The 26,847-nt window shown below is 34.1% G+C and overlaps 4 protein-coding genes across 9 annotated transcripts; 2 read left to right on the plus strand and 2 right to left on the minus strand.

The window, feature by feature from the left end:
• Window positions 1–5,774: 5,774 nt before the first annotated feature.
• Window positions 5,775–8,229, plus strand: LOC112510396 (remorin). The gene is made up of 5 exons (XM_025115796.1): window positions 5,775–5,956; window positions 6,062–6,204; window positions 7,496–7,673; window positions 7,751–7,832; window positions 7,932–8,229. The coding sequence occupies exons 1-5, from the start codon at window positions 5,931–5,933 to the stop codon at window positions 8,124–8,126; spliced, it is 624 nt and encodes a 207-aa protein (XP_024971564.1). The 5' UTR covers window positions 5,775–5,930; the 3' UTR covers window positions 8,127–8,229.
• A 4,917-nt stretch (window positions 8,230–13,146) lies between these two features.
• On the plus strand, window positions 13,147–15,137 carry LOC112509160 (transcription factor PIF7). Its single transcript, XM_025114018.1, has 6 exons — window positions 13,147–13,160; window positions 13,265–13,721; window positions 13,861–13,959; window positions 14,061–14,126; window positions 14,418–14,780; window positions 14,886–15,137. The coding sequence occupies exons 1-6, from the start codon at window positions 13,147–13,149 to the stop codon at window positions 14,994–14,996; spliced, it is 1,110 nt and encodes a 369-aa protein (XP_024969786.1). The 3' UTR covers window positions 14,997–15,137.
• A 1,378-nt stretch (window positions 15,138–16,515) lies between these two features.
• LOC112510232 (protein AF-9-like) lies at window positions 16,516–19,936 on the minus strand. 3 transcript variants are annotated; one of them, XM_025115572.1, is made up of 2 exons: window positions 19,032–19,936; window positions 16,516–18,954 (listed from the first exon to the last, which is right to left on the minus strand). In XM_025115572.1, the coding sequence occupies exon 2, from the start codon at window positions 18,776–18,778 to the stop codon at window positions 16,850–16,852; it is 1,929 nt and encodes a 642-aa protein (XP_024971340.1). In that variant the 5' UTR covers window positions 18,779–18,954; window positions 19,032–19,936; the 3' UTR covers window positions 16,516–16,849. The 3 variants fall into 3 exon arrangements, with proteins under 3 accessions (XP_024971340.1, XP_024971338.1, XP_024971341.1); XM_025115570.1 differs by having other exon boundaries at window positions 16,516–18,807; window positions 18,884–19,936; XM_025115573.1 differs by having other exon boundaries at window positions 16,516–17,886; window positions 18,208–19,936.
• Window positions 19,937–21,221: 1,285 nt separating this feature from the next.
• Window positions 21,222–24,990, minus strand: LOC112508798. Of its 4 annotated transcripts, none has more exons than XM_025113566.1 (3): window positions 24,876–24,990; window positions 23,174–23,322; window positions 21,222–22,434 (listed from the first exon to the last, which is right to left on the minus strand). In XM_025113566.1, exon 3 carries the CDS (start codon window positions 22,352–22,354, stop codon window positions 21,560–21,562), a length of 795 nt encoding a protein of 264 aa, XP_024969334.1. In that variant the 5' UTR covers window positions 22,355–22,434; window positions 23,174–23,322; window positions 24,876–24,990; the 3' UTR covers window positions 21,222–21,559. The 4 variants fall into 4 exon arrangements, with proteins under 4 accessions (XP_024969334.1, XP_024969333.1, XP_024969335.1 ...); XM_025113565.1 differs by having other exon boundaries at window positions 23,174–23,891; XM_025113567.1 differs by lacking the exon at window positions 23,174–23,322 and adding an exon at window positions 24,673–24,750.
• Between the last annotated feature and the right edge of the window lie 1,857 nt (window positions 24,991–26,847).

The following is a 26,847-nucleotide window of genomic DNA, read 5'->3' on the forward strand; positions in this document are numbered from 1 at the left end:
GTTGATGCACTTTCTCTGATATCGACTTATCTTCGAGTTGCAAACTATTTCGATTTGTTCCCAGCTGAAAGATGAATCTAAAATAGTTCAAAGTACAAGTCTTAAAAATGGAGATATTAATTAAAGAGTCATCAACAAATTACCGGTGACCCAAAATAACCATATGATACATGGGCTAATTACCTGAAGTAAAAACTGAAGAAGTTAGTTGTAGCACTGTTCGTACACCTGATGATCAACTAAAGTGCAAAACCAATTAAAAGATATTAGAGCTACTATGAGCAATTGATATCGAGGAAGTACACTGCCAACAATAATGGACGATGATTGTGTGAAGTTAATAGTTATCAACTTAAGCTGAGTATGTTGTCCATATGACATATGGTAAATTCTATTTTACTCGCCTTTAATACAAAAGGACAAGCATACACAGTACCAAAAAGTATGCATGACTTTAAAGCAACATCAAATGCAACATGATTTGCATTAAATACAACATGAGCATCCTAAAGCAACTTTTAGAACTATAAAGCTAACAAGCCCAAAAACATGGCAGATAAATTTTTTATGGGCGATTTACTGATATTTTCCAGTAGACAAGGTATTACATAAACAACATATCTCTCACTTAGAGGCATAAATACCAGTGAGAGGTCCTAAGAAAAAAAGTCCGAACATTTCAAGAGATCAAGCTTTTAAACAACCATACCTCTGTTTCCTAAAAAGCTTATTAACATCTGAAACTTCGAGAGTTTCATGATCTATCATTGTACGAGGGTTGTTTTATTTAGACTTAATTACTTGTTGATTCATAGTTTATATTACACACGAGACTCTGATTCATTGGATAAAATTTATCAATAAGAATTATTTTTAAACTAAAAAAAATTATATCCATCCCGCCTTTTATAAATACTTATACTATCATTAATCTTCGACATATATTTGCAATATTTATGTCAAAATGATTAAAAAGCCTCTTGTTTCTCCCGTTTAGTGACTGTCCTACAATAACAATTATTTTTTTTTTCATTGTATTTTTGATTAATAACGTTATATATATATATATATATATATATATATATATATATATATATATATAGACTTGGGATCATGTGAGACCAATGGTTTTTCGTGAGACTCGTAAGACCAATTCTCACCCTTGGATTAGATTTACAATCGTCAGATCTGAACATTTATAAACGCCATGAGACTTCTCAATAATTACAAAATTGCCACCTTACAAATTTAGACCATTAGATCATTAGTTTATAAATTTGATCAATGAATATAAATTGGTCTTACGGGTCTCACGAAAAACTCTTGGTCTCACGTGAACCCAACCATATATATATATATATATATATGTGTGTGTGTGTGTGTGTGTGTGTGTGTGGCTATTATTATATTTAACAGTACTGTACATCCAATTATCCAAATAATAGTTATGGGCCGTTTACTAAATGCTTACCCGGTAAGTACTTACCGGGTAATTTTTCTCACCGGATGAACATGACAAGGGCCAAGAATCTTACCCGGTAAGAGCGATGATAAGGATGGAGAGTCTTACCCGGTAAGTGAGGATGACGACTCTTACCCAGGTAAGCGCTTACCAGGTAAATTGTTGTATATGATACGTTTTAATGTAGTACAATCTTACCCAATAAGATAAATCATGGTATTGACTCCTAACATTAAGCACTTATCGGGTAAGCATTTAGGTAAACGGCCCCTAAAATTTCTTAAAAATAAGGTTTTATATAAAGGTGTTTTAAAATGAATCTCCTCTTCATTACATTTAAACTTCATTTTATTTTTCTAATATAATAAGTATCAACATCAAAATTTTGATTTATATTATAACTATTTTAAATTAATCATATAAAAACTCAAATAACATCCATTTGCATGTATTTTATTGTGGACATACAACGTCAATCTAAAAGATGATAGAAACCCCCATGTGCATTACTGATTATGACTCCCCTCCCCTTATATATTTAATGTTTTATTTGATGATTAAATGCAATTATTTAAATAAAGATGTATATAAGAAATAATAGTAAAAGAATAATTATTGTTTATTTTTCATCTTGCATAAACATTCTGAATAAAAATCCCCTTATGACCATGGAGGTTTAAATGCGGTGACTCTGGGCTATCTGCAAAGTAGGTGGTCGTACTTAAATTAATTGGCTCGCATAACGAATTAGGTATCCAAGTTAATAAATTTTTTTAAAAAAATAACATGTATTTAAGAGGAAAAAACATATATTAAATTGAATAAATACAAAGTCGAATTCTCTCGCTGCCTCTTAGATGGTCAAATAGGGCCTATGCCTGAGTTAGGACCAAAACAGTCTGGAATAGGGACCAAAGAGAACTGTGACAGACCAAGTTCGATCAGTCAAAATATGTTTTTCAGGGAAATCGATTAAGCAACTGGTCCATTATACTCAATTAAAGAATGTCGGATGGATCAATAATTTTTCTTTTGGAGATTTAAAAAGGAAGCTATTCGAAGCAATTTTGGCCCCATTTTGGTCTATTTGATCGTTGAATTATATATACATATATGTATAGAGAGAGAGAGAAATGAGCGATCAAATGCAAACCACCCAATTTATACAAACCGTGCAAACCACTTTCATCCATTAATTTCATTGTTTAATCTTATGAATTTTTTTCATGAAATTGTTTCATATAATACTTTTTTTTGTTAATGAAGTTGTTTCATATATGGTTATGAAATTGTTTCATATAATACTTAATAAAATTTTAATGAAACTGTTTCATGTATTTCTCTAAAATTAAAATAATGAAGATGATAATATCCATGATTAACACCCTCCACAATAAAAATGATTAATCAACATCTCATAATTACAAAAAAAAATGAACAAAATGAAAAATTATGATTGGTTGAATAAAGTTTGTATGGTTTGTACAAATAATGTGGTTTGCAGAGTAAATCTCCTCCTCCTTCTCTCTCTCTCTCTTTATATATATATATAAAAGTTTTTTGTGATGTTGGAAAATTTACTAAGCGCAAAAAACACTTTCAATATTAGCTATAATTCGGCTCGTGTATTGGTTTCGATTCTCAATATTCACTATCAATCTTGTATTTGTGCTCCAACAAATGGCATCCTCCTATAATACTGCTTCATCCGCACACCGATCACATTAATTGTTCAAGTCCTCGTCGAGCATGAACGAAAATCCGGTGTTTGGGATGGATTCAATTCGGTTATTCTTCAAAGTGGGAAGTGAAAGGCACATGATATACTAACGATCTAAGCTAATATGATAACTTCATAGTCTGCATTTTTTGTTAGTGATAGTATTCTGTTGTTCCGAAGGATAAAACTTAGCCTAAAGACAATAAAATGGTGTGTGTGCTTGAAGAATTGCTTGGATACATAGCTTTGAGACAATTTAACACCAAACAACACCTGATTTGGAGAACGACAAGGCGGACGAGGTCATCGAACAAATTGAGATCGCCCAAAACCTAATAGAACCACCAATAACCAATATCGACAACCTTCGAAGACTCTGAAGATGAAATTGACGATGAGGATTGAAAACTAGAAGAAAACGCTGTGTAGATTGAAGACGAAGATGAGAAACATGAGGATTGAATATTGAAGACCAACATAACTAGACATATTCCAACAACTACAAGTGGATCGATTACTAAAATTATAAAAAATTGTAATAATATGACATTTAAAATTAAATTTAACAAAAAATGAATTTTGAAGTCCATTTCAGTGACTCAGATGAAAAAAAAAGAATAAATTAGTCAAAAAAGTTATGGAAAAAAGATTCAACGATTGAATTTTAAAAAACAAGCCGGTTAAGGGATGGTGAAGGGTCTGGTTTTAGAAAAGACCAATTACATATTGGTTATTACCAAAACTAGAAAGATTGGTTATCAGTTCTTTTTTTCATTTAACCGGGTTTGGTTATAATCGAAACAATGACCCACTAAAGCCTAGTTCTTGGCCACCTCTATAGTCCTCTACTATCACAATTAGAGATGACCAAAAATTGGTCCAGGATGATCCGGGCCTAAATCAATCCCAATCCCGATCAACAACACCTAACCTGTTATCCATGTATAAAGCCTGGTCCCTAGAGCTAGTCCGCCATCGGGCCGGGCCCAAATCAGTCACAATTTTTTTCCCCCAAAAAATCAAATTTTAACATAAATAAATTTTGTTTCAGGATTTTCTTTGTATAATATCTTATAGAAATACACTTTAAAATCTCTAATTGAGTCATTTAAATACACTGTTTTTTTTTCCCATACAAAAGTGTTTTAAATGACTAAATGTTTCTATAATTTACGGTTTTTTAAATTTAGTATTTGAACACTTAAAAAACTTAAAAATAACTTGGAAATCTTGATATATAATTTACAAAACTTAGTTTAAAAAAACCAGACCTTTGTATAACCGGTCCGGTAACAGCTCTAGACTGGGCTGGGCCATGCTTTGAATTTTCAAGCATGACCGATCTCAAACCTTCAATACGTAACCGATCCTTACTGGTCTCAATCGATCCCGATCCCAATCCCAGTCTTAAGCCAATCCCGGGTATTACTGGGCCCATTTTGATTATCTCGAGTCTCAAACTCTCAAATCTCAATGCTCTTATATAATAAGGCTGGGCTTGGGCCTTGCACATGTGGGCTCAACCCACATCTTTTCTTGATCCATAACAGGCTTGAAAGAAATAATTCCAGCCCAACTGACAAAAACCTGACTCAACAATTGAAATTATTGCCTCATCTCAAAGTCAAATAAATCTGATCAAATTATTATTATATTATTATTGATTTAGTATCGAAAAAGCCGAAGTTTTCACGAAAACAACCCCTAAACCTCGACAAATCCGATTTGATATATGTAATGCTGGAAAAAAAACTTGAATCCTACATATAAAGTACATATATATAACAAAAGCTTTATATAAGATCAAGTATATAATTTTTGTAGGAAAGTACGAGATCGTTCTTAAATTTCAGTGTTTTTCTTGTTTCACATAAAACATGTACAGTTATTTTGAAGTTATATTTTAAGGTTAAAAGGTGAATCTTATAATCATTCTTAACATGGACTTGCTAAATAGTTAAAAGTTGAGTTATTAACTTTAAACGTATTATGTAAATTACATTTGACAGTTGATATGGACTGGTTTTTTATTACCAGGTAAGGATCAACCGGTCTAATTGAACCAATCTAGTCAAGTGAGTACTATTTTTGAAGATAAAGGTAGCGATATGATGTACAAATTTTATGCATCAATACCATTTTTTTTTCTCTTGTTTTGCGAAAATGTATCTGATGGAAACAAACATACATAAAATGAGATAAACGAGGAGGGAATGGATATGGAGCAAATGAAGAATGACGGTAAGGCGTTTACAAGAGGCCTTGTCACATGGATTTATCACCGACTATAGAATTTAATGTTTTATTTATTGAAATTCATGATCAGTTTTGGAAACTGAGCGTAATATTAAATTGACGTAGACTCTTTGTGAACAACTTGTAAATAAACCAAACAGACGAAAGAAGAACGACATATATATATATATATATATATATATATATATATATAAAACCTTTTTCCATTATGCAAAAGGTAGAGAAAGTTTGTGAGAAGGGTTAGATTGATGACTTTGTAATCTAGACATTGAAAAGTGAGATACTTTGCTTGCCACACCATATATATGAATCCTAATTACATACACAAAATTGAATTTGGTAACCACCATGTGACACTTTGCTTGCCTTCAATTCCTCCATTGTTGATCATAACCACTTACAGTGACTTCCTTCTTAGGGTTTCTTCCTCATACAAAACCCCCCCACCCCACCTCCCCTTTTCTTTTCATAGTTCATCATCATCATTCAAAAATGGAGAATATGGTCAAACAAAGAAGGTAATTATATATATATATATATATGATCATGGTTGGGTAGTTATATATATATATATAATGTTACAATACTCTCAAATTAAAACCATGGTTTCTTTCTTCATTTAGGGTTTCGTTTTCGGAGCACGAAAACAAAGAGTCCTTCAACAGCGAATATGCAGCCGCGATCGCCGCAGCCTCCTTCGCTATACACTCATTCGAAGAGAAAACGAGCTCTCAGCATCAGAAGAAACAGAAACCTAGAGAAGAAGGTAATTCACCGCCATCTTTTTTAATGACCTTCTAACAATTTTTTTTTAAACTTATAACCTTCTGATATGTTTTAACATGTTACTTTCATGCACCAGAAGCTTGTATTGTAAAAATCTTATCTATACTATATTATAAAGCATTTGACAACAATTCTTAAAAGCCACTTTTTATGTGTAAAGTACTGTTTATTAATGCATATTACTTAAAACTCAAGATTGCAAGTAGATTGTGCGTAAGTACAACTTATTAACGCTCCATATCTGGATTTGTGTAGCTAATTGCAGATAAACATAATCAAATATAGGATAAACATCTCATTTTAAATATAAAAAATCTAAAATATAATTAGGATAATCATTGAGTTCTAACAGAATACTTGATTATTATCTTTATAAAATGTTATATTATTAAACCAAAAATAAATTATTTTGTTATTAAACTTAAATTAAATTATAATAAAAAAATAAATTAAAGAAATTACATAAAAAATGAGAACTTTTAAATAGTTGATTTGATATTAATATTGATACTTTTCAAATTTATATTTTATTCAAAAATAAAATTATTATTGCTTTCTTAAAAACACATAAAATCGTATTTTAACATCGACAGAGACAAATAATAAAATAGAACATTAAAATCGAGATGTATCTCACTGCATTGCGCGAGTACTCTTCTAGTATATATATATATATATATATATATATATATAGGAACGTTCAAATAAAAACCACTCAATTTGTACAAACCGCGAAAACCTCATTCAACCAATCATAATTTTTCATTTTGTTTAATTTTTTGTAATTATGAGAGGTTGATTAACCATTTTTATTGTGGATGGTGTTAATCATGGATATTATCATCTTCATTATTTTAATTTTAGAGAAGTACATAAAACAGTTTCATTAAAATTCCATTAAATATTATATGAAACAAATTCATCAAAAAAAGTATTATATGAAAAAATTTCATAAGATTAAACAATTTCATGAAAAAATTTCATAAGATTAAACAATGAAATCGACGTATGAGGGTGGTTTGTACGATTTGTACAAATGAGGGTGGTTTTCATTTGATCGCTCCTATATATATATATATATGTATATAGTCAGGTTCAAACGAGAAGACGATCAATTCTTAGGTTCAAACGAGAAGACGATGAATTTGCAAGAAGACAAATAGAAATCATGAAATCATAAAACTGAAATCAAAACCCAAATTAGATTACTGAAAATAGAAAACGAAATGGGTTCCAATTGGTTCCTAACTTCTTAATACTGGTCTCATTAGGTGAAGCTAATTCCAGGAGAACAAGAATCATGAGTCTGGCTGATAAAACTCCATCGTTTAGAAGACCTGCAAGTAGGCCTAGAGATGCATCTGCTAATCGAAGTTTAAGCATCCATGGAGGTGGAAACACCAAAGTTGATGCTTGGGAGAAAGCCGAATTGCTAAAGATTGAAAAACGGTACAAAATCCATTACATTTTCTAAGCAATTTCTACTTCAATCTTAATTCTCTTGGAATAATCAACGTTGTTCCCAGATATGAGAAGAGCAACCAAACGATTCTTGAATGGGAGAAGGAGAAGAAAGCAAGAGCTAAACGTCGAGTGGAAGAGAAAAAGGTTTAAATCTCTATTACGATTTTCTATTCACATATGAATGAAAAGATCGATCTTGACGAACGAACCAATGAATGAATTCATGATCTGAAACATGTACAGAAAGAACTGGATCAAAGAAGATCGATGAACTGGCAGCATTACCAAAACAAGCTAGCGAGGATCGATCATGTAGCTGGAGGAGCTCGATCGCAGACCGAAGATAAAAAGAAGCACGACGAGAAGAAGGTAAAAGAGAGAGCAAGGGAGATGAGATCGCTGGAAGTTTCATCTCCAAAATACTGTTTTTTCTGCTGATCATATGGTCTCAAGATTTGTTTGTGTTTCCAAGAGTTCTGGAAATGATGTTAGAATGGCCAAGTTCATGTTCATCAATTAAGATATTTAATCAACTATCAAGCAGACGTATTATTATTATTATCAAACTTTCTTATTTTGAATGATTAAGTATCTGAACATATTTTAAAATAAATAAACTATCGAACTTTTAGAAAATTGGTTATCTACATCAGTTTAGCAAAAAATACCAGTAACCATTATGAAACCCTATACCCTTTGAATCTCTAAAAAACTTTGGTATCACTCCCCCTTACCACTCCCTGTCATCCCATTTTTGTCCGTTGTTCATATCGCCTATCACACTATTGGCCCCTGACAGTGATCTTCCTCTTTTTGATTTATCAAAAGAGGAAGAATCAAAAGATAAAAAACAAAATCAAAAAGAGGGAGATCGATGATAGAGGCCAACTACGTGATAAACAAATCAAAAAGAGGGAGATCGATGTGGCGACGAGGAGTGGCAAGAGGGGGTGATACCGCTGTTTGCGTGAGGTTTGAATGACGTAGGGTTTAGGAATGATAAATCTGATTCAAGTTTTCTTTTTTACTTTTAACACATTTTTAATCGGTTAAAGATAGTTTTTTTATTTATAAAAATGATGTAAAATTAACCAATTTTTAAAAGTTTGATGGTTTATTTTATTGAAAGAAATGTTTAGAGACTTAATCATTTAAAATGAGAAAGTTTAATGGTTTTTTGATTCAATTTTTTTTCGGAGACTTATATCATTTTAAATAAGAAAATTTAATGATTTTTCATTCAAAATAATAATTCATTGACTTAAACATTCAAATAAGGATAGTTCATTGAGTTTTTCAAAACTATTCCCTATTATATAATATATATTTTGGCTTGATTTAAAAATGTAAAGTTCAATCTAATTCAAACAACTACAACAAAATCGGACTCAGGTTTATAGTTATAAAAATGTCCACCATAACAGACTCTTTATAGGATATAAGCTTGTAGAGGTTAGTTATTATACAACCTTTTATATTTGTATAACCAATACAACATAATCTCAACCGTCCATTTAATTTGATAAATATGTAATTTCATAGAAGTTTTGATAGTTTCCTAATATAAAGTATTAATCATAATTAATGAACCATATTCATCTTCCATAAATATTCAAATCATAATAAATAAACTCTCATCATTTCTATAAATATCTCAATTAATTGGGTTGCATTGGTTGTACAAATGGACATGGTTACATTTGAAATATACCCTAAGCTTGTATATCCAAATAATTGTGTAAATTACGTGAAAGCGTTACGATAACTTTATTGAACGTTTTAGGCCGTCTTAACAAAATTTTCAGAACATTTTAAAAATAAAATGTTGTATTAGTTTCTTTACAATGCACTTTTCAGAAGCGTCTTAAAAATATATGTTTTTATAAGACATGTTGTTTTTCAAATAACATGATATATAAAATCAATAAAACAATTCATTTTTAAAAATATAATAAAAAAACTAATAAGACATTTGTTTTTATAAGATACCTTATAAAGCACAGTCTTATAAAACAAACTATGATGACTTTTAAGACATTTTGATGTCCTATAAATATCATTCTATTATAGTAAACAAAAAACCGACAACCAAAAAACCGACTCGCTAAATTTGATACAATTTTTATTTTATTTTTGTATCCAAACGGATGGAAAATTAATGTAACATGTGATATAAATATGTGTGAGGTTCAAACGAGAACAATAATCAAATAAGATACCATGAAAACGACCAAATCACATATGATTTTATACTAACGATCAATGTAAACTTGTTATTTGGTGAAGATGAGTATATATATATATATATATATATATATATATATATATATATATATATTATACTAGCAGTCTACCTGTGCAATGCACCGAGTAAGCAAAATTGAAACCAGTAGACTATAAGATAATGACAAGCTAGTTTTTCCATTTGAATTTTAAAATTCAAACAAAAAGTAAAAGAGGAAGTAAAATGGTATTGGGGTAGAGCATCGATAGAGTTGAACAAAAAAGGTGAAAGCAACCAGAAAATTTAGTCTCTACAAAAAGGGTCAAAAACTTTTAAAGAATTCAAAACATATATACAATACTTGTATATTGTGTTTCAGTGGGTATTTATGTGTAAAAATGGATGTTGAAGAAAAGAAAAAAAAAAGATATAATAAAATAGGTCCATTGATCCCTATCTTGAAGCCTGGATTTTATTGGGATAATTTGGAACAGTGCCAACCAATGATGTCACATCTTGTCCATTTGACACTTGGAGCTTATCAACAACATTTACAAACCTTGTTCATGACTTTGGTGTCACCCTGGACCTTTGCATTCATTCCTTCTTTTATTTAATTGCCGACACTCTTCCATCACTTTCCTTTTATAATCACAATTTAATACCTACTCTATAACTCGCATCATCTATATTCACCTTTATTTTCATCTGTTTACCTCACTTTTGTTTTGTCGAATACTGTATTTTTTAAGATGTGTCGTTTTATTTAAGACAAACGGTTATTGATTTGGTCTACTGGAAGAGTTGGTAATGTCTATTTATAACTAATATCAATAAATAAATCCGATATGAATTTGAACGGACTTTAAAAGATAGGCCTTAATTGAAAAATTGGGAACTTACGTAAATGATACAACATTTGGACCATTTATTGTTTCCTCAAGGGACTACAAGGTGGGTGGCTTTGGACCATCGTATCCAAATTATCTATCATCACCCATTTAGTGTATATCAATATATGTGTATATACGGTTGAGTTTTAATAAGAACTTTAAAGTTTTATGAGAAACGTAGGAAATACTTTGTTAGCGGATGTACGTTCACATAAGTTAACAAACTTATTATGTGGTATGTTAAATATATTTTGAGTTATGTTAGCAGTTTCATATTAGCATATACGTTAATTTCCGGGTTAACATATGCTAGAATGTTAACTTGTGTGAATATCTCCTTACGAAATGTTTCTTACGCTTTTCATGAAAATTTGATTTCCTATACGATATAAAACATATCTGCGTGTATGTGTGTATATATATGTATAGGTGGGTTCAAATGAGAAGGTAAACATTTTGCCATATCATATATTATATACACATGATACACAAACTTAAACACCCAAGAGTATAATTACATATGACATTGAAACTTAAGTAAAATGTTTGATTTCTCTTATAATCCTTCCTCTCTCTCTCTCTCTCTCTATATATATATATATATATATATATATATATATGATGAAAGATCGTATGAGAATAAAAGTTAAATTGAGAAGTGTAAGAAGGGATTTGGATTTTTGATCACTTTTAATTAGTCTTGATCTAATTGCTTAGATTAAGTCCCAAAATAACCCATGAATTAACTTAAAAGGGTATTCACAATCGATCCTCAATTAGGATTGACCAAAGGGTGGAGATCATTCTTACCCTTCTCACGATAACTACTATTCTTATCAAAAACCAATTCACACACACACACACACACTCAACCACACACACACACACACACACATATATATATATATATATATATATATGTGGTTGAGTTCTAATGAGAAATGTCATTTTCTATGAGAATTTTGAGACATGTAACCTTCACATAGTATATGTGATTCCCTTTATGTGAAAACGTGTGAAATTGACCGCTTTTACAAAAACCGATTAAAGTACATATTCACAAAATAAGAGAATTTTCACCATTTTGTAAGTTTCTGACCAAATACCAAGTCTATATGTGTGTGTACATACGAAACCTAAGCAATCGTGTTAGAAATTGTTATGAGAAAACTAGTGTATTAACATAGGGAAAGAGACCACTATTTTGCCATGGATACAAGGTTACCTGTTCCAGTCCAGGTTCTTAAAGACGTGGGCTAAAGCTTCAGTGTGAATGGGCCCATTAATCAAGTCGAGGCAGACAATGACCCAACTCAATTACCTCTCTTTCTAATTCTAATCTATTTTGGCTTTTTGACATGTTTGTGCCTTATGCATGAAAACTTGTACCTTTATGCATCATTGCATGTTTTTCCTTCTTTCATAGTGTCAAATTACACAGCTAATCTTTTATCCATTAATCCAAAGCTAACATTAATGTAGGTGATAAGTGACTGAAACAAAACCATAGCATCAACTCGACCAAATTAAAATCACCGGTTTTCGTTTGTTTGTTGGTCTTGTGACCACACGACTCTTGATCCAATCGTGTCGACATTAACGTATCAACTGGTATTAGGATGACTGAAGTTTGTGATGAAGAAAGACAAGAACTTGACAAAAAAGGAAAGGGACAAATGAAGAAACATGCACATAGAATATATATATATATATATATATATAAAAAAAAAAAAAAAAAAAAAAAATAAACGTGTTATTTGGTGAAGATGAGTATATATATATATATATATATATTGAAAAGAAAAGAAAAGAAAAGAAAGAAAACATGTACAGAAACAAATATCCACTTCTCTTCTCTCCCTAGATGACAACTAAGTTCACCACATTATCCATCACAACCCTAAATGGGAAATCCCAAATGGGATCCACCACTCTCCAAAACCCCACCAAATTGAAAGCACAGAATCCCATCTTAAATCCCAACCATTGAGAGGGCAAGGGTGGAAGCATTATTATATATGACCCCAAATTAAGTGGGGAATACCAAATTTGGAATCCCAAAAGAAAGCAAGGAACAAGAAGGAGAAAGATAAAGATCCTCCCACATGCATAGCCAGCAGCAGCATACCCCTCCTTCTGTCCCAATGTACATGATCACTTTTCTTTCTCTTTTTGGGGGTAAGACCTTTTTTCAGATGTGCTTCACTGACTTGTACCATGCCAAATGAAGGTTGTACATTGCTTTTCTGGAAAAAGGTCTACCTATTCTATAAAGAACCTGTTTTGCTCTGACTCTGTGCCTACATACCTTTCTTGCTTCTCCTTCTGTTTGCAGACATATATGATGTTTTCCAGGTTGCTGGCAGTATATAAAGAGCACCCAAGAAATGATCTTTTCTTCATTTCTGGAAATGGGTATTTAAGTAATTTACTCACTCTCTATGTGTGTGAATTTTCAGGCTTAGTGACTACGGAGTTGCAGAAATAACATGGGAAAATGGTCAGCCAGCCATGCATGGCCTTGGAAGGGCTAATGAAACACTAGAATCCATTGTTCATCAAGCCACAACATGTTACAACCAAAGTCAAAATCAAGAAATTGACCTACAACAAAGTCAAAGTTTGCCAAGATCGCGTAATCTGAGCTCTAATGTTGCATCTTCCAGTGGGAAATGGGGCGATAGTGCAGGCCAGAGTTACCTCAAGAAACGGCCACGATCATCTGCGATTTTCCATGATGAATGTGTAAGAAATTTGGGGACTGCAACTTTACAAGAAGATAATATCAGCAATGGGGCTACCATAAATTCGAAACATAATGACACAACAATGATGACATGGCCTTCATTCGACTCACCGAATCAGAGCTTGAAGAGCAAAAACACAGACGATGATTCTGCTTGTCAATATGGATCGGTACAAAATTCAAATCCCTTTGGAAAATTTGGATCTTTAAAGTTGTTTGAATTCATCAAGAAAGTGAAAAGAATGCATCAGAATTACTACTTTCTAAAGAACCATGTTGGTTAAATTGTCATTTCTTGATTTTAAACAGGAAAATCAAGAAGAAGAATGCAGGAATGAGGGTGAAACAGTTCGATCTCAATCAAGTAGGCGAAGCAGAGCTGCTGCTATTCATAACCAGACCGAACGGGTGGGTAATTTGCTTATAAATCCATCATTTTAAAAAAATCTAGAATATTTAAAGAAATTATATTGAAAAATGTGATCTTACATCTTCCATCATCGTTTTAGCGACGACGAGAAAGGATCAACCAGAAGATGAAAGCTCTGCAGAAGCTGGTGCCTAATGCTAATAAGGTCAGAATTTGTGTTCTGTTTTGCAGTTTGACTATTTCAGTCAATCCTACCAACATTCATATCGAAAATCAGTATGCATTTTTGTTAAAACTTGACCACCAAAATCTTTCCATCTATAAAAGACATCACAATATCAAATGGGTTACTAGAATTTTCTAAAATTTTAACAAGATCCTTTTATCAGTTTTAAAATTATAAATGATTCATTTTGACTTAAAAAGTCAAACTATACCTCATTGTTTGAATCACTCGAGTGGGAAACATTTCTAAATCTGGAAACTGTGTTCATAGACGGATAAAGCTTCGATGTTGGATGAAGTGATCGATTACTTAAAGAAGCTACAAGCACAAGTGCAATTGATGAAGAACATGCCAATTTCACCACCACAAATGATGATACAATTGCAGCAACAACAACAACAGCAGCAGCAACAGCAGCTTCAAATGTCTATGCTAACTCGAATGGGAATGGGATTCGGCCTTCAAATGGGGATGCCCGGAGTTATGCCTCCGCCAGCTCATCATCCATTCATGGTCCCACAAACCATGATCAGTCCCACCCATGTAGGCACCACGTCACAAACAATCCCCACTCGGCCGTCCACCAACGCCACAGTTCCGTTCAGCGATCCACACAGCACAATTCTAGCACAAGTATGTCAAATTTGAGTTCTAATAGTCAAAGTTGTTATTTAATTATCCGATTCGTTTCGTTTAAGACATTAAGAAGCTCATTAGGCCCCTGTTTTCTTGGTGCAGCATATGAACTTGGATATGTACAACATGGCAGCGTTCTACCGGCAACAAGTTAACCAGGGGAAATCAATCGGCACGAGCTCGTCTAAATCGAACCATATCCGAGGAGAATGATGAAGAAAAGCATCTTCTAGTTACTGTTACTGTTAACAAATATATACTTACAATTAAGCATGCATTACTGTGTTGATCATGTAAGCACTATTTTTTATGTATTTGTTGCTAGTATCAATTGTGCTGGTTTGTTATAATAAATATACAAAAGAAACTATATGCAAAATGCTACAACTGTTCGGATTCAGGCCAAAAACTGTAGCAAAAGTGGGGTCAGACCATGGGTTCCAGTTATCCTAGACCACGGACTTCCGTGGTCCCGTAAAATTTGATCAATAGGTTATCCCCAAAAGATTTGATCTGGATTTTCAGACGCAGGAGCACCACAAGAAAGATCTCAAATTTGAAATTAAAGAAACGGAAATCCGTAAGAAGATAATAACGGTTGTTTCAGATATCCAAAACCCACGATAAATTTAAGCTGTTCAGAGGCATCTGATGGCTTAATGGAATAAGATGGAGACAGCTTTAACCAGAAAAGGGACCAACAGAAGGAGTGTTTCACTTTCTATGGAGTTATGAGCATTGAATGACACAGGCTGGAGTCATGTGAAATGATTGGATATATGTTGTACATTTGTGTTATGTTGTGTTGTCCTGTACCAACATCTACTCCATATCCATTTCCATTTCCATTTCCATTTCAATCATTAACTCCATTATTTGAGTATGTTCCTTCATGCATTTTCTTGTTTAAATTCAAACAAAATAAATAAGGAACAAAGTACAACTTGGATCTTCAAAGTACAACTACAATTATATATGAAATCCACTTGTCACTTCTTAGATTCATTTGGTCTCATGCCTTAAATCAATATTCTCACAAATAAAAAATTATATTTTAAACCACAAGAGTGGTGTCTGATTGGTTTGAGCTTGACTTCAAATGTCAAAAGTACCAGGAAGTCTTTAGTTCAAATCCAAGGAGGAATAAAATAATCCCCTTGACTGGTTGATTTGAAATTAAAAATCTCGAAAAAAACTAAATTGACTGGTTGGTGAAATGAATTTCAACCTTAACCGAACCCATTCGTTCTATAATAAAACCAAACCAAATCAAATCGACTAATTTGAATCAATTATTGATGGTCCAATATGCCTATCATGTCCCTTCTTCAAATAATAATCCGTTAGACATATCACATGGATGAAAATGAAGAATATTTTTGTCTTTTATTACTTGTTTCAAAAATCAAACCCTACGTAATTCCTTCTCGTTTAGGTTATGGAAGCGTAATCCACTTCCCAAGGGTAACGTTATCAAATGAAGCAACCGGAGAATTCTACAACGTCAAACACCATCTTCACGTTATTGGGGTCTTGAGGCAGAAAAAATCCCAAGAGAAAAGCCCAGCTCTTAACAGGTCTCCTAGTAAATACGTGTCGAGGTCCAGGCCAGCCCAAGTTTTTTTCAAAGTCTAGATAAAGTATGATTTTTAATTGAAAACTCGACCTGGTCTAAGGCCTAAAAAAGCTTGGATACAACCCCATCAAAGTATACGATACTGTTTTGATAGACTACAATCTTACCCGGTAAAATAAGCTAAAGAATTGATTTTTATGGATAAATGTTGGGGTAAACGACTCCTAAATCAATCATGGAAGTTTGATGCAATAACAAGCTCTTTAAATATTATGAACGTCATGTGCACGATGACTTGCTCTGATCGTCAGAGTAGCTCGAACAGTCCACCTGATAGCCAACCAATGTGGGATCTCCAATAAGAATACTAGCCGTGTAAGTATGTTCTAACCATCTTTTAGACCTTCGGGATTTGAAGCTACAAGTGTCGGAATATGCGAGTAAGAGAGATCAAAACTAGTTTGGTTAATCAAGAAAATAGTAGTTCCAGTTAAGGAGTCAGATTGTTTCCTGAAGTGATGTTCTCAAAAGCACCCACCAAAGCTTTGACCTTGCTCTTTCTGGTTTGGATAAGTTTGCTAGCAGTTTCTTCGATAACCTTGTTCAGTGAACCTGAAGAGTCTTTCTTTTCTACCACTTCTTGGTGTTTAAGATCCACGTTGATTGAATGACTTGTTTCAGGGCTCATTATCACTCCATCAGATGACACTCTCCTCAAACTCTTGTTCTCACCCTTCCCACTTTCGTTTTCCTCCAATTCTTTTCCTTGTTTGAACTGCACTTTTCTTGGGCTGCTGTTCTCCGACTGAGGGCTGACCACCTTTCCTCTTCTGAATCTGAGCTCTCCAACTCCAAGAGAACCGTCTTCAGTTTCCACCACCAACTTTCCAACCCTATTCGACTCTTTTATACTTCTCTCTTCTGAATCTTCTATGGTATCATCGTTTTGACAATCTGTTGCAGGGGTGTCATCTTCCTTTGATATGACTTCCTCCTCACACGAAATGGGAAGAATTTGCCTTTCAGTTTCGGTAGTTTCCTCTATTGCACTTTTGTCTTCTGAATCTGATGGTTTGTCGTTGTATTCACCATCTGTTGCGGGGACATTATCTTCCATTGATGGGGAAGAAGAAGAAGCAGACGAAATGGGAAGAATTTGCCTTTCAGTTTCAGTAGTTTTCTCTATTGCACTTTTGTCTTCTGAATCTGATGGTTTGTCGTTGTATTCACCATCTGTTGCGGGGACATTATCTTCCATTGATGGGGAAGAAGAAGAAGCAGACGAAATGGGAAGAATTTGCCTTTCAGTTTCAGTAGTTTTCTCTATTGCACTTTTGTCTTCTGAATCTGATGGTTTGTCGTTGTATTCACCATCTGTTGCGGGGACATTATCCTCCATTGATGGGGGGGAAGAAGAAGAAGCAGACGAAATGGGAATTTGGCTTTCAGTAGTTTCCACCACCAACGTTCGAACCTCTTTTGCATTTTTATCTTCTGAATCTGCTATTTTGTCGTCCTGTTGACCATCTGTTGCAGGTGTATTATCTTCCATCAATGGTGAACATGATTCTTTCAGCCCATTACATGCTATAACTTTCTCCTCAGAACTCAAAGAAGAAGAAGAAGTAGACGAAATGGGAATTTGGCTTTTAGTTCTTTTAATGACATGCAGTGTCTTCTCTGGCACAACTTTGACTCCAATGGTTTTCGTGGGCTTTAACTTTTTTGAACCCTTAAGCTCTGGTTTTGGGAGACTTCTATAACTTCTCAAAGGTAGCAGTACTTTCGCAACTGGTTTCGGGCTCGACACAAAAGTCTTTAGAGAAGAATTAGATTTCTTGTTCATACCTGAAGGGAGTTTTGAATCTTTTCTTGATTCGTTCTTGATGATTCTCGAGCCTCGAACCGAAGATGCATTATATCCAACATCACTAAGTCGTCTTCTAGGAACTCTTAATGGGGGCACCTTATCTTCAATCGGTTGGAAGATATCACTGTGTCTTCTTCTAGAAGTTCTTGAAACCTGAGTCTTTGGCTTCAAATCTCGACTTTTTGGTTCAATGGCAACGTCTTTCTTGGTGGAGAATTTGAAGACATCTCTCTTTAAACCTTCATCCTTAACAACTTTATTGTTCTTGACATTATTTATTCGCGTTGGAGCCTTGGGAACGACTGAAGGTGCTTTCTTGATTCTGTTTAGCGAATGATCTACATCTATAACTCTTCGATCTTCAGGCGGTTTTGGAACTCTTTTGGGAAACAGATTTATCGTCTTTGGTTCAGTGGGTTGTGTAGTGATCACACATTTGCATTGGTCATGACATGAACCCATTGGACCTCTGAGATACCGACTTAGAACTTTTGGCGCCGAGGACTCCATTCTGTAGGTCCCAGGTGACTTTTTTCGTGTAAGGTTCATGTGAAGAACAGTTTTATCTCTCCAAATTCCTAAAGAAACGTTACGAAATTCATATCTGGTTTGTAATTTAGATGAGAAAGCAGATTTCAGATAAAACCAACCTACCGAATTCTTGTGATTAGAAAGAACATGTCATCTAAAATCTTGGGAACTTATGAGATCATGATCCTGAAAATCTATAGAACATTAAACATGGTTAAGGTTACACACAAACAATTAAGGTAATAGAAAGCTCGATGATTTAACGTATTACCGTCTAGAATTCAGTGATAATTAAGCCAAGAGAGGGGCATGGTTTCAGCAACATGATTCCTCCTAAAGTGTTCTAGCTAGCACCTGAAAATTTTTCATTAGGAATCCCATCTTTGACTTTTCAAGAGTCAAATGAATTAGTATTTGACTTCAAAATTGTTGAGAATCATTTTGGTTTTACAGAAATAGGTCACATACACATTGAGCTACAAGAAAACACCTTCATATTCTATTACAAACATACAAAATTGGCATTCGTGTTTCCTGATTTTGAGGCATGGAAATGGTCCATTTTGACAATTGGAAGTCAAAAACTGACTCTAGTTTAGAACAGGTTATGGCATTCTTGATTCAAATCATTGGGAAATTTGCCATCAAACCAAATAGAAATGATCAATTAGGATCATTCACCAAGATCTTGAATCGGGTTTCGTTAATCAAATAAAAAATATAGAACCGAAACGAGGCCATTTTTCGATAAAATTAAAGAGAAAACGAAACCTGTTTAATTTGCGTTTGAATCTTGAAAACCTTGTGACCAGCATTTTTAAACAGCAACTGAAAACTTGAAAAAGGATGATGACGAATGGGGATTTCAGTTTCTGTTGTTTTGTTCAGAAAATTCTTGTGGTCATGTGGTGAAAGACAGTTAAAAAGTCAACGGCAAATTCTCTTTTCTGATTAGAAAAAAGGCCAAACAAAATGCTACTTGTGAAAAGACTAGTTTGTCCCTCAAAAATAACGTTCTATTCAACCTCAATGGATTTTATACAGGTTTTCCACAAATGTCAATCAAATTTTATATGAATAGTTGCTTGATACAGAAAAACCTAATTCAACAAGCATGAGATATAAATCAAATCTGTACGATTAACGTTCTTCACGTTTCAAAAACAGTTGTTACAAAAATTCCATCTTAAAACCACAAGGGTGGTGCCTGATTGGTTTGAGTTTAACTCCAAAAGTCAAAAGTACCAAGAGGTCCCAGGTTCAAATCCAAAAAGAAATAAAAATCCCCTTGTGGCCACGGAGGTTCAAATGCAGTGACTCCGGGCTATCTGCAAAGCAGGTGGTCGTCCTAGGATTAGTCGGCTAGCATAGCGGGTTGGATATCCAGGTTAATAAAAAAAAATTCCGTCATAGATAGGAGCATAAAGTACCCTCAAAGCATAATACAAAATCAACATGAAGACGTGTTCCTTTAAGTGACTAAAACTATTTCATGTTTTAGTAAAAGGTTGATTACCGACAACCATAACTGCCCCTATATGGAATGCCTCCTTAAAAACCGTTAATGATTGAAACTATTTCATATTAATGCAGAGGTTCTGAGTTTGAATCTAATTTTTGGGTATGACTAACGACTTACCAAGAGTTGACGAATGTACTCACAAGTCATGATAATAACTTAATTTAAGAAACTATTGATTATGAAGAAATTTGAATGTTCTAATTCAAGTATTAAGTACCCGTTGTTGGATTAACGGGGTGATTGGATGCGTATTTTTACTATTTATTAATTACATCATGTAATCATTTGATTAAGGTAAAGACAGTTAATCTTGTTTTTACATTTACCTTCAAAATTGAGTTATTTAAGAGTAATTTTACTCTAAAAATTTTGAACTAACAATTAAATGAATGATAAAATGATACAAGGAGTTGAAAGATTAAAGTTGATTGTATAAAGAATTTAAATTATCTTGGGATACATTCATGAAGAACAAATATTTTTTTTGATTAACCTGGATATCCAACCCGCTATGCGAACCGACTAATCCCATGGCGACCAACTGTTTTGCAGATAGTCCGGAGTCACCGTATTTGAACCTCCGTGGCCACAAGGAGATTTTATTTCTCCTTGGATTTGAACCTGAGACCTCCAGGTACTTTTAACCTTTGAAGTCAAGCTCAAATCAATCAGACACCATTCTTGTGGTTCATGAAGAACAGATTTTGTGTATGGAAAGTAGACATAACCTCCCCCTTGATTGCACTAACAAAAAGTTTGAACTTAAAACTACTTAATTGCCCTCCGAGTTTGGAATCGTATGTAAAATCGGTTAGAACACTTATGAGTCTTTAAATAATTAATGAGGCCAAATTTTTCTTAAATAGAGAAGCAATGTAATGGTGCCTTCTTCCACTTTGCTAATACATATATCTCAACAATCCAGTCATAATTCCAATAAAAACCTGAATATTGCACATAAATCAGCTGAATACAAGGACAAAAACAGTAAAATCCCACCAAAAAGATGACTAAATTAGCAATCATATTGAAAAAAATATACACAGTGTCATAAAGTAGAGAGTACAGACTCTTCTTTTTACAGGCATATAGAAGCTACATGACACTTGATGGCTAATATACTAGAAATGATACTTGCCACCCCTAGTTTTTCCAGGATTCAACAAGTTCCAAAAATGGCATACTTGTAGTTGCAGATTGCAGATTGCAAAATAGTGCTATAAAGAAGTCCCAAATTGAAAAAAAGAAAGAGAAGAAGAAGACAGCCAGATGCAACCTTAAGTGATGATTTCTCTTACCAGCCAATCAAGACTTGGGTATGCGAAATAAAGAACAAGAAAAGATGGCAGAGCAAATAGAATTGTGATGAGGATGTACACAGCTAAGATGATTGCACTTGCAGGTATGGCATATAAAACAATGAGTAGAAATATGAAGACCAGAGGGAACTTGGCCGTCAAGTGAACAAAGAAGATTAAGGACTTACGGAGAGATGAGTGCAGTCTTTCAGTATTCAGATGGGTAGATCGAGAATCATCATGGCGATTAGACTCGCGAACACGTGGGCACACTAGATTATTAGTATGGCTAGGCTGATTACTGATCAAACCTCGAGTCCAAGACCAAGCAGGTACTGGCAGATGGTCACCACAAGAGGAAGAATGGGACTTGACTCTATCACCATTTAAGCTCTCAACCATCCAAAGGAGAAAGTAGTTCTTTCGTGGAAATTTGAGGTTCCCTTTATAAACCAACCGAAATGATAACAAGTTGCACCATGGGCATGATATGAAAAAAGGGAGCTGAATTGGAAGAGTGGGCAGTTTCACAACAGCCCATTGTAGTCCAAGGACACAGTTCTTACAAAGCGTGTGGCCACACCATAATACGTAGGGCACATTCTCCACAATATTAAAGGATTCCCAGCAAATGGGGCACTCTAAACCCTCCTCTCTGCTGTTATTTACGGAGACGTCATCATCAGAGTAATCTGAAGAAGCTTGATTTGGTCTTGCAGAGTCATTCTTCAGTCCAGAGGTACCCGCAATGGCATTTGAAGCAAAACTCCACATATTGAATGAGAAAGCTTTGTTACAAGCAAAATCTCTTCACCTTCTACAGAGTCAATAGCAGCAGATGCTCAGATCCATGCCTGCAACATTAAAATCTTTTTAACCATATAATGTAGTTCATACTAAGAACTTAGATGAACATGCAATTCTCATAGGGTTCATGCAAGTTGATTGTTTCAAGTTCCAAGGTTGATTTTTAGTAAGAATATTTGTCATTAGAGAAAGGAAAAACAAGAACATGGTGCTGATATTGTAGTTGTGCTGCTCAATAGAACAGAATCTTTTTAACACAAAAGGTGAACAAGGTATAACAAGAGTGGCATATAAGAAAGTGTAAGCAACTTCCATGTCCCAGTGGTCATATTTTAAAAAATTCACAGCAGTAACTACTATCTGTCTGGCCAAAGATTACCAATCAGTTTTTCAAGGGGACGATGACAGAAAATTGTGTTGCCAGGCTATGATTACCGAGAGAGTTAAAACCATTCCCCTAGCATAACCCTGGCTTCAGGAAGATCAAACGGTCCATTCATTCTCTTCTTTGTTTATTATTATTATTATATCATTTTAAATCTTAACACAATCCTTTTCTAATTCTAGCACTTGCTAAATATGTAGTTATCAACCAGTCTCCAAAAAATTTAGAATATATTGATGTCAAATTTGAAAATAAAAGTTGTTTGTTTGACATCCAAAGTATGACAATTTACACAGAGCATAGGGAGCATTATTTATGTTCTTTTCACATGGGTGGATACATATAGAAGGCCAAAAAAAAAGTAGTTTCTTACACTTGTAACAAATAAATAACTAACTTACCTAACAGCAACTCTTACTTCTTTTCCATGTACAAGCAAAGAAAAGATGGAGGAAGCAGAACCACTATTTGCAAATACAAAGAGCCCAGTGTTTTATGGAAGTTTCTGTGTCTTCTACTCCTACCTAGCTCGTTATTAGGTGATCAACGGCTACAATCCAAGAAAATAACAGTCCCAGCTAACTTTAGGGTCTAGTAGAATACATTGACAATAATGAATATGAACATTAGTGTGAAAATAATGTTGCTTTATAATGTTAGGCAAGGAGAAAAAACAATGGCATAAACAATGAACATCAGTGTGCAGCAGCTCAATTGTTGGAAAAGAAATAATCTTGAATATAATTGGGATGAAAAATTGGATTTGGCCAATGCACCAGAATGAGTTATTGACATGGTATGGTGGATGCTTAAGCAACATTGGTTAGGGGACAAGCAATGATCCAGGAATACAATTTATTCATAATAAGGCTGCGAGAAATATTTAACTTAACTGGATTCTGCTGATATTTACTTTCGAAAACAAGCTTTACAATATCTTCCATTTGTGAGCAACAATAGTGTACTATTAGTAGTGAATAAAGTGGTACCTACCACTAAACCATTGACACAATAAGGCACAAGGAACTATTTGAGATCTTCAGGAAAACCAAGCCCTCGACATGACGCCTAATTGAGTCCTTCAAAGTTGCCTCGTCTCAATCTCTCTCCTCACTCATGCTTATGAAACAAATTACACAATTACATCGATCTCAGATTGCTATAGGTTTCCCAGATGAGTTTAACAAAACTAATACAGAAACAAAATAATGTTGAAGTAAGGGCTACAATCATGCTTGCAATACAGAATATGGTAGCTTTCTTTAAGTTATTTGCTAAGCAAGCTTACAACCAATAATATCAACATCTAAAGTTAGAACAAATGACATGGATAAGGCAAGCCAATATCAGCAGCACAAACATTGAAATTGTGCAAGGCTTACTGTATATTGATTGTGAACTATTAAATACATAAACTTACATTACTTATCTGACTTTAGCTGAATAGAGAGATTAGAAGGAAGAAAAACAAGATATGATAAAAATCCATAAAACCATGTTCTTGGATGATATGTTTCATGCACAAAAGTAGAACCATAAGGAGCACACTAACAACAGAAAGGTCCCTTAGTCCATAGATGGAGGGATTCTATTGTCAAGTTTCCATTAAAGAATTGATATAATTCAAGGTCATCAAAATGCATTCTTGCAACTAAGATATATGTACGAACACTTGCATAAACGAATATTCTTGCAGTTAATTAACAACGTGAGAAGAATGTTCCAAAAATCTTTCAAAAAGGCAGGGCAACGCCCCAAAAAACCCACGTTGAAATTAAGAGAAAAAGATACTCTCTCGGGTAGTCGGATATCAGAATATATTCAGTTCATAAACATTCATATCACATGAGAATCCAAACATAAAAAGCGAACATATGATCAATCAATCACATCAAAATACCACAAATACACATCGGTACATCCGCCCCTTTTTTCCTGAATTTCATAATCGCTAAAAAAAGAACGAATTCCACGTTGCCTATAGAAAAACAGATTAATTCCTATCACAATAATAAATAAAACCTTACTTGGAATCAAAGATTTTCCAAAAAGACTGAAGAAGAAGAAGAATCATAGCTGGATAAAAAAATGAAGATCGTTTACCTAGGAATCACAATATGATGATCATGGACGAGACCGCCGGAATCATAGATCCATTGGACATAAGCAGTTTGGTTGTCCGTTAAGAAACGGTGGGATAGACGTACATATATACACAGACAACGTCGGCGAAGAGATCTGACAGCGACCAGTTCGAGACCACAAGAAATCCAATGATAAATGAAACAGATCGCAGGCTTTCAGAACTTACCAACATTGCTAGGCCCATTATGTGTAGGCCCAATAGCCATTAAAAACTAAAGTAATGATGGCCAAACCGGCCCGGCCCAGCCCAGGACTGCCGGAGGATCGGAACCGGTACCAGCCAAGGACCGGTTATGGATTTTTTCGGTTTTGTGGGACCGGGACCGATTACGCCAGGACCTGTTTATGGCCGGTTATGAAAAAACTTGGGACCGGTTTTTGGCCATCACTAAACTAGAGTAAATTATGAATTTGGTCCCTGTGGTTTACATTTTATACCCACACTGGTCCCAAAATCAAAATAAATACAGATTTGGTATTCCTGGTATGTATTTTTACACCTATTAAGTCTCTCCCTCTAACGAAATAAAAACAGTCTATTAACACAGTTGAGTCCAATAATATTTTAGTCTTTTTATTCTTAATCTTGTCTTTATCCTATTAAACAATGATCCCCCCAAACATCGGTAACCTCTTGTTTCTCTAGTTGCCTTCGTCCCCGCACCACTCCAATCGAACCCCCTGAAAACCTCCACCTGCGATGATTGAGAACATAGACGGACCTAGAGGGGTGGTTAGGTGGCACGTGCCAACGTATTGTTCCTCCGTGGTAAGGTAAAAAAATAGATTCGTGAAAGGTGCAACCGTTTTATTCTAGAAGGTGCAACCGTTTTATATGGTGTCACCGTATCCAAAAAAATTTGGGCCCGTCCCTGATTGAGAACCACCAGCACCACTGTCTTTTCCATCCCCAACGAAACCCTAAGATCTCCACTCGTTCTCTCGATCTGCTCCTATACATCTCATTTTCTCGATTTGCCCTTCTCGTATCCATCAAGGCTCGACAGGAACAACGTTGATCTCTAGATCTCATTTTGGTTTTGGTTCAAGACGTTTGACAAGAAAGAGAGAAAGAGAAAGGGGAGGCATAAATCAAAAATCTGAATCTTTTATCGATTTCATTTTTAGGTTCAAATCTGGTTTCGAGCTGTGTTTCAATTTCGATTTTGGGTTTGAATTGTTTCTAGGTTTGATTTCTTGGTTTCAGTTTTGGGTTTGAACCTCCATATCTGTTTTTAGAGTTCATGGTGATTCTAGAAACGAGTAGTTTGGCCTCCATATAAGTTTTTTTTTTTGGGTTTGAACCTCCACACTGGTTTCAATTTGATTTGGGTACATCGAATAGTTCCAGATTTGATTTCCAAAAGAATCTTTTGTGTCAGATTTGAGTTTTATCAATGGTTCTTTGAAGAAGAACAAAAAAATCTTTGGTGGTGGTGGTGTGGTGGCTGCAGGTGGTGGTGGTGGTGGTGGTGGTGAGAAATATATATATCCGTAATATATATATATATATATATATATATATATATATATATATATAAACATAAAATAACTTTTATTTGTTGGGAAAAGTACAATAAAAACCAATGGACTTCCTTGTTTGGAATGATTAAGTTCTTGGACTTTTTTTTGGAACAAATAAGTTTTTGGACATTTCAAAACATGTTAAATAAGTCTTTGGACAATTTTTTGGAACAAATAAGTTCTTGGACATTCCAAAATTTGTTAAATAAGTCCTTGGACAATTTTTGGAACAAATAAGTCCTTGGACATTTCAAAAAATGTTAAATAACTCCTTGGACAATTTTTGGAGCAAATAAGTCCTTGAACAATCTAAAACATGTTAAATAACTTCTTGAACTTTTATAAAACATGTTGGATACATTCTTATTACTTGTACAACTAGTTAAAGTGGTAAAATAGTGAAAAA

Source organism: Cynara cardunculus, assembly GCF_001531365.2.
Source record: "Cynara cardunculus var. scolymus isolate 2C chromosome LG 3, CcrdV1, whole genome shotgun sequence".
Lineage (NCBI taxonomy): Eukaryota > Viridiplantae > Streptophyta > Magnoliopsida > Asterales > Asteraceae > Cynara > Cynara cardunculus.

What these genes read in the sequence shown, in the direction of transcription:
- LOC112510396 (XM_025115796.1), top strand. Translation starts at nt 5,931, where the DNA reads ATGGAGAATATGGTCAAACAAAGAAG. An exon ending in AATATGGTCAAACAAAGAAG is followed by an intron (nt 5,957 to 6,061) that starts GTAATTATATAT and finishes TTCTTCATTTAG; the next exon opens with GGTTTCGTTTTCGGAGCACG. An exon ending in TTGCTAAAGATTGAAAAACG is followed by an intron (nt 7,674 to 7,750) that starts GTACAAAATCCA and finishes CGTTGTTCCCAG; the next exon opens with ATATGAGAAGAGCAACCAAA.
- LOC112509160 (XM_025114018.1), top strand. An exon ending in CTGCTTGTCAATATGGATCG is followed by an intron (nt 13,722 to 13,860) that starts GTACAAAATTCA and finishes GATTTTAAACAG; the next exon opens with GAAAATCAAGAAGAAGAATG. An exon ending in TTCATAACCAGACCGAACGG is followed by an intron (nt 13,960 to 14,060) that starts GTGGGTAATTTG and finishes TCATCGTTTTAG; the next exon opens with CGACGACGAGAAAGGATCAA.
- LOC112510232 (XM_025115572.1), bottom strand. Translation starts at nt 18,778, where the DNA reads ATGAACCTTACACGAAAAAAGTCACCTGGGACCTACAGAATGGAGTCC.
- LOC112508798 (XM_025113566.1), bottom strand. Translation starts at nt 22,354, where the DNA reads ATGTGGAGTTTTGCTTCAAATGCCATTGCGGGTACCTCTGGACTGAAG.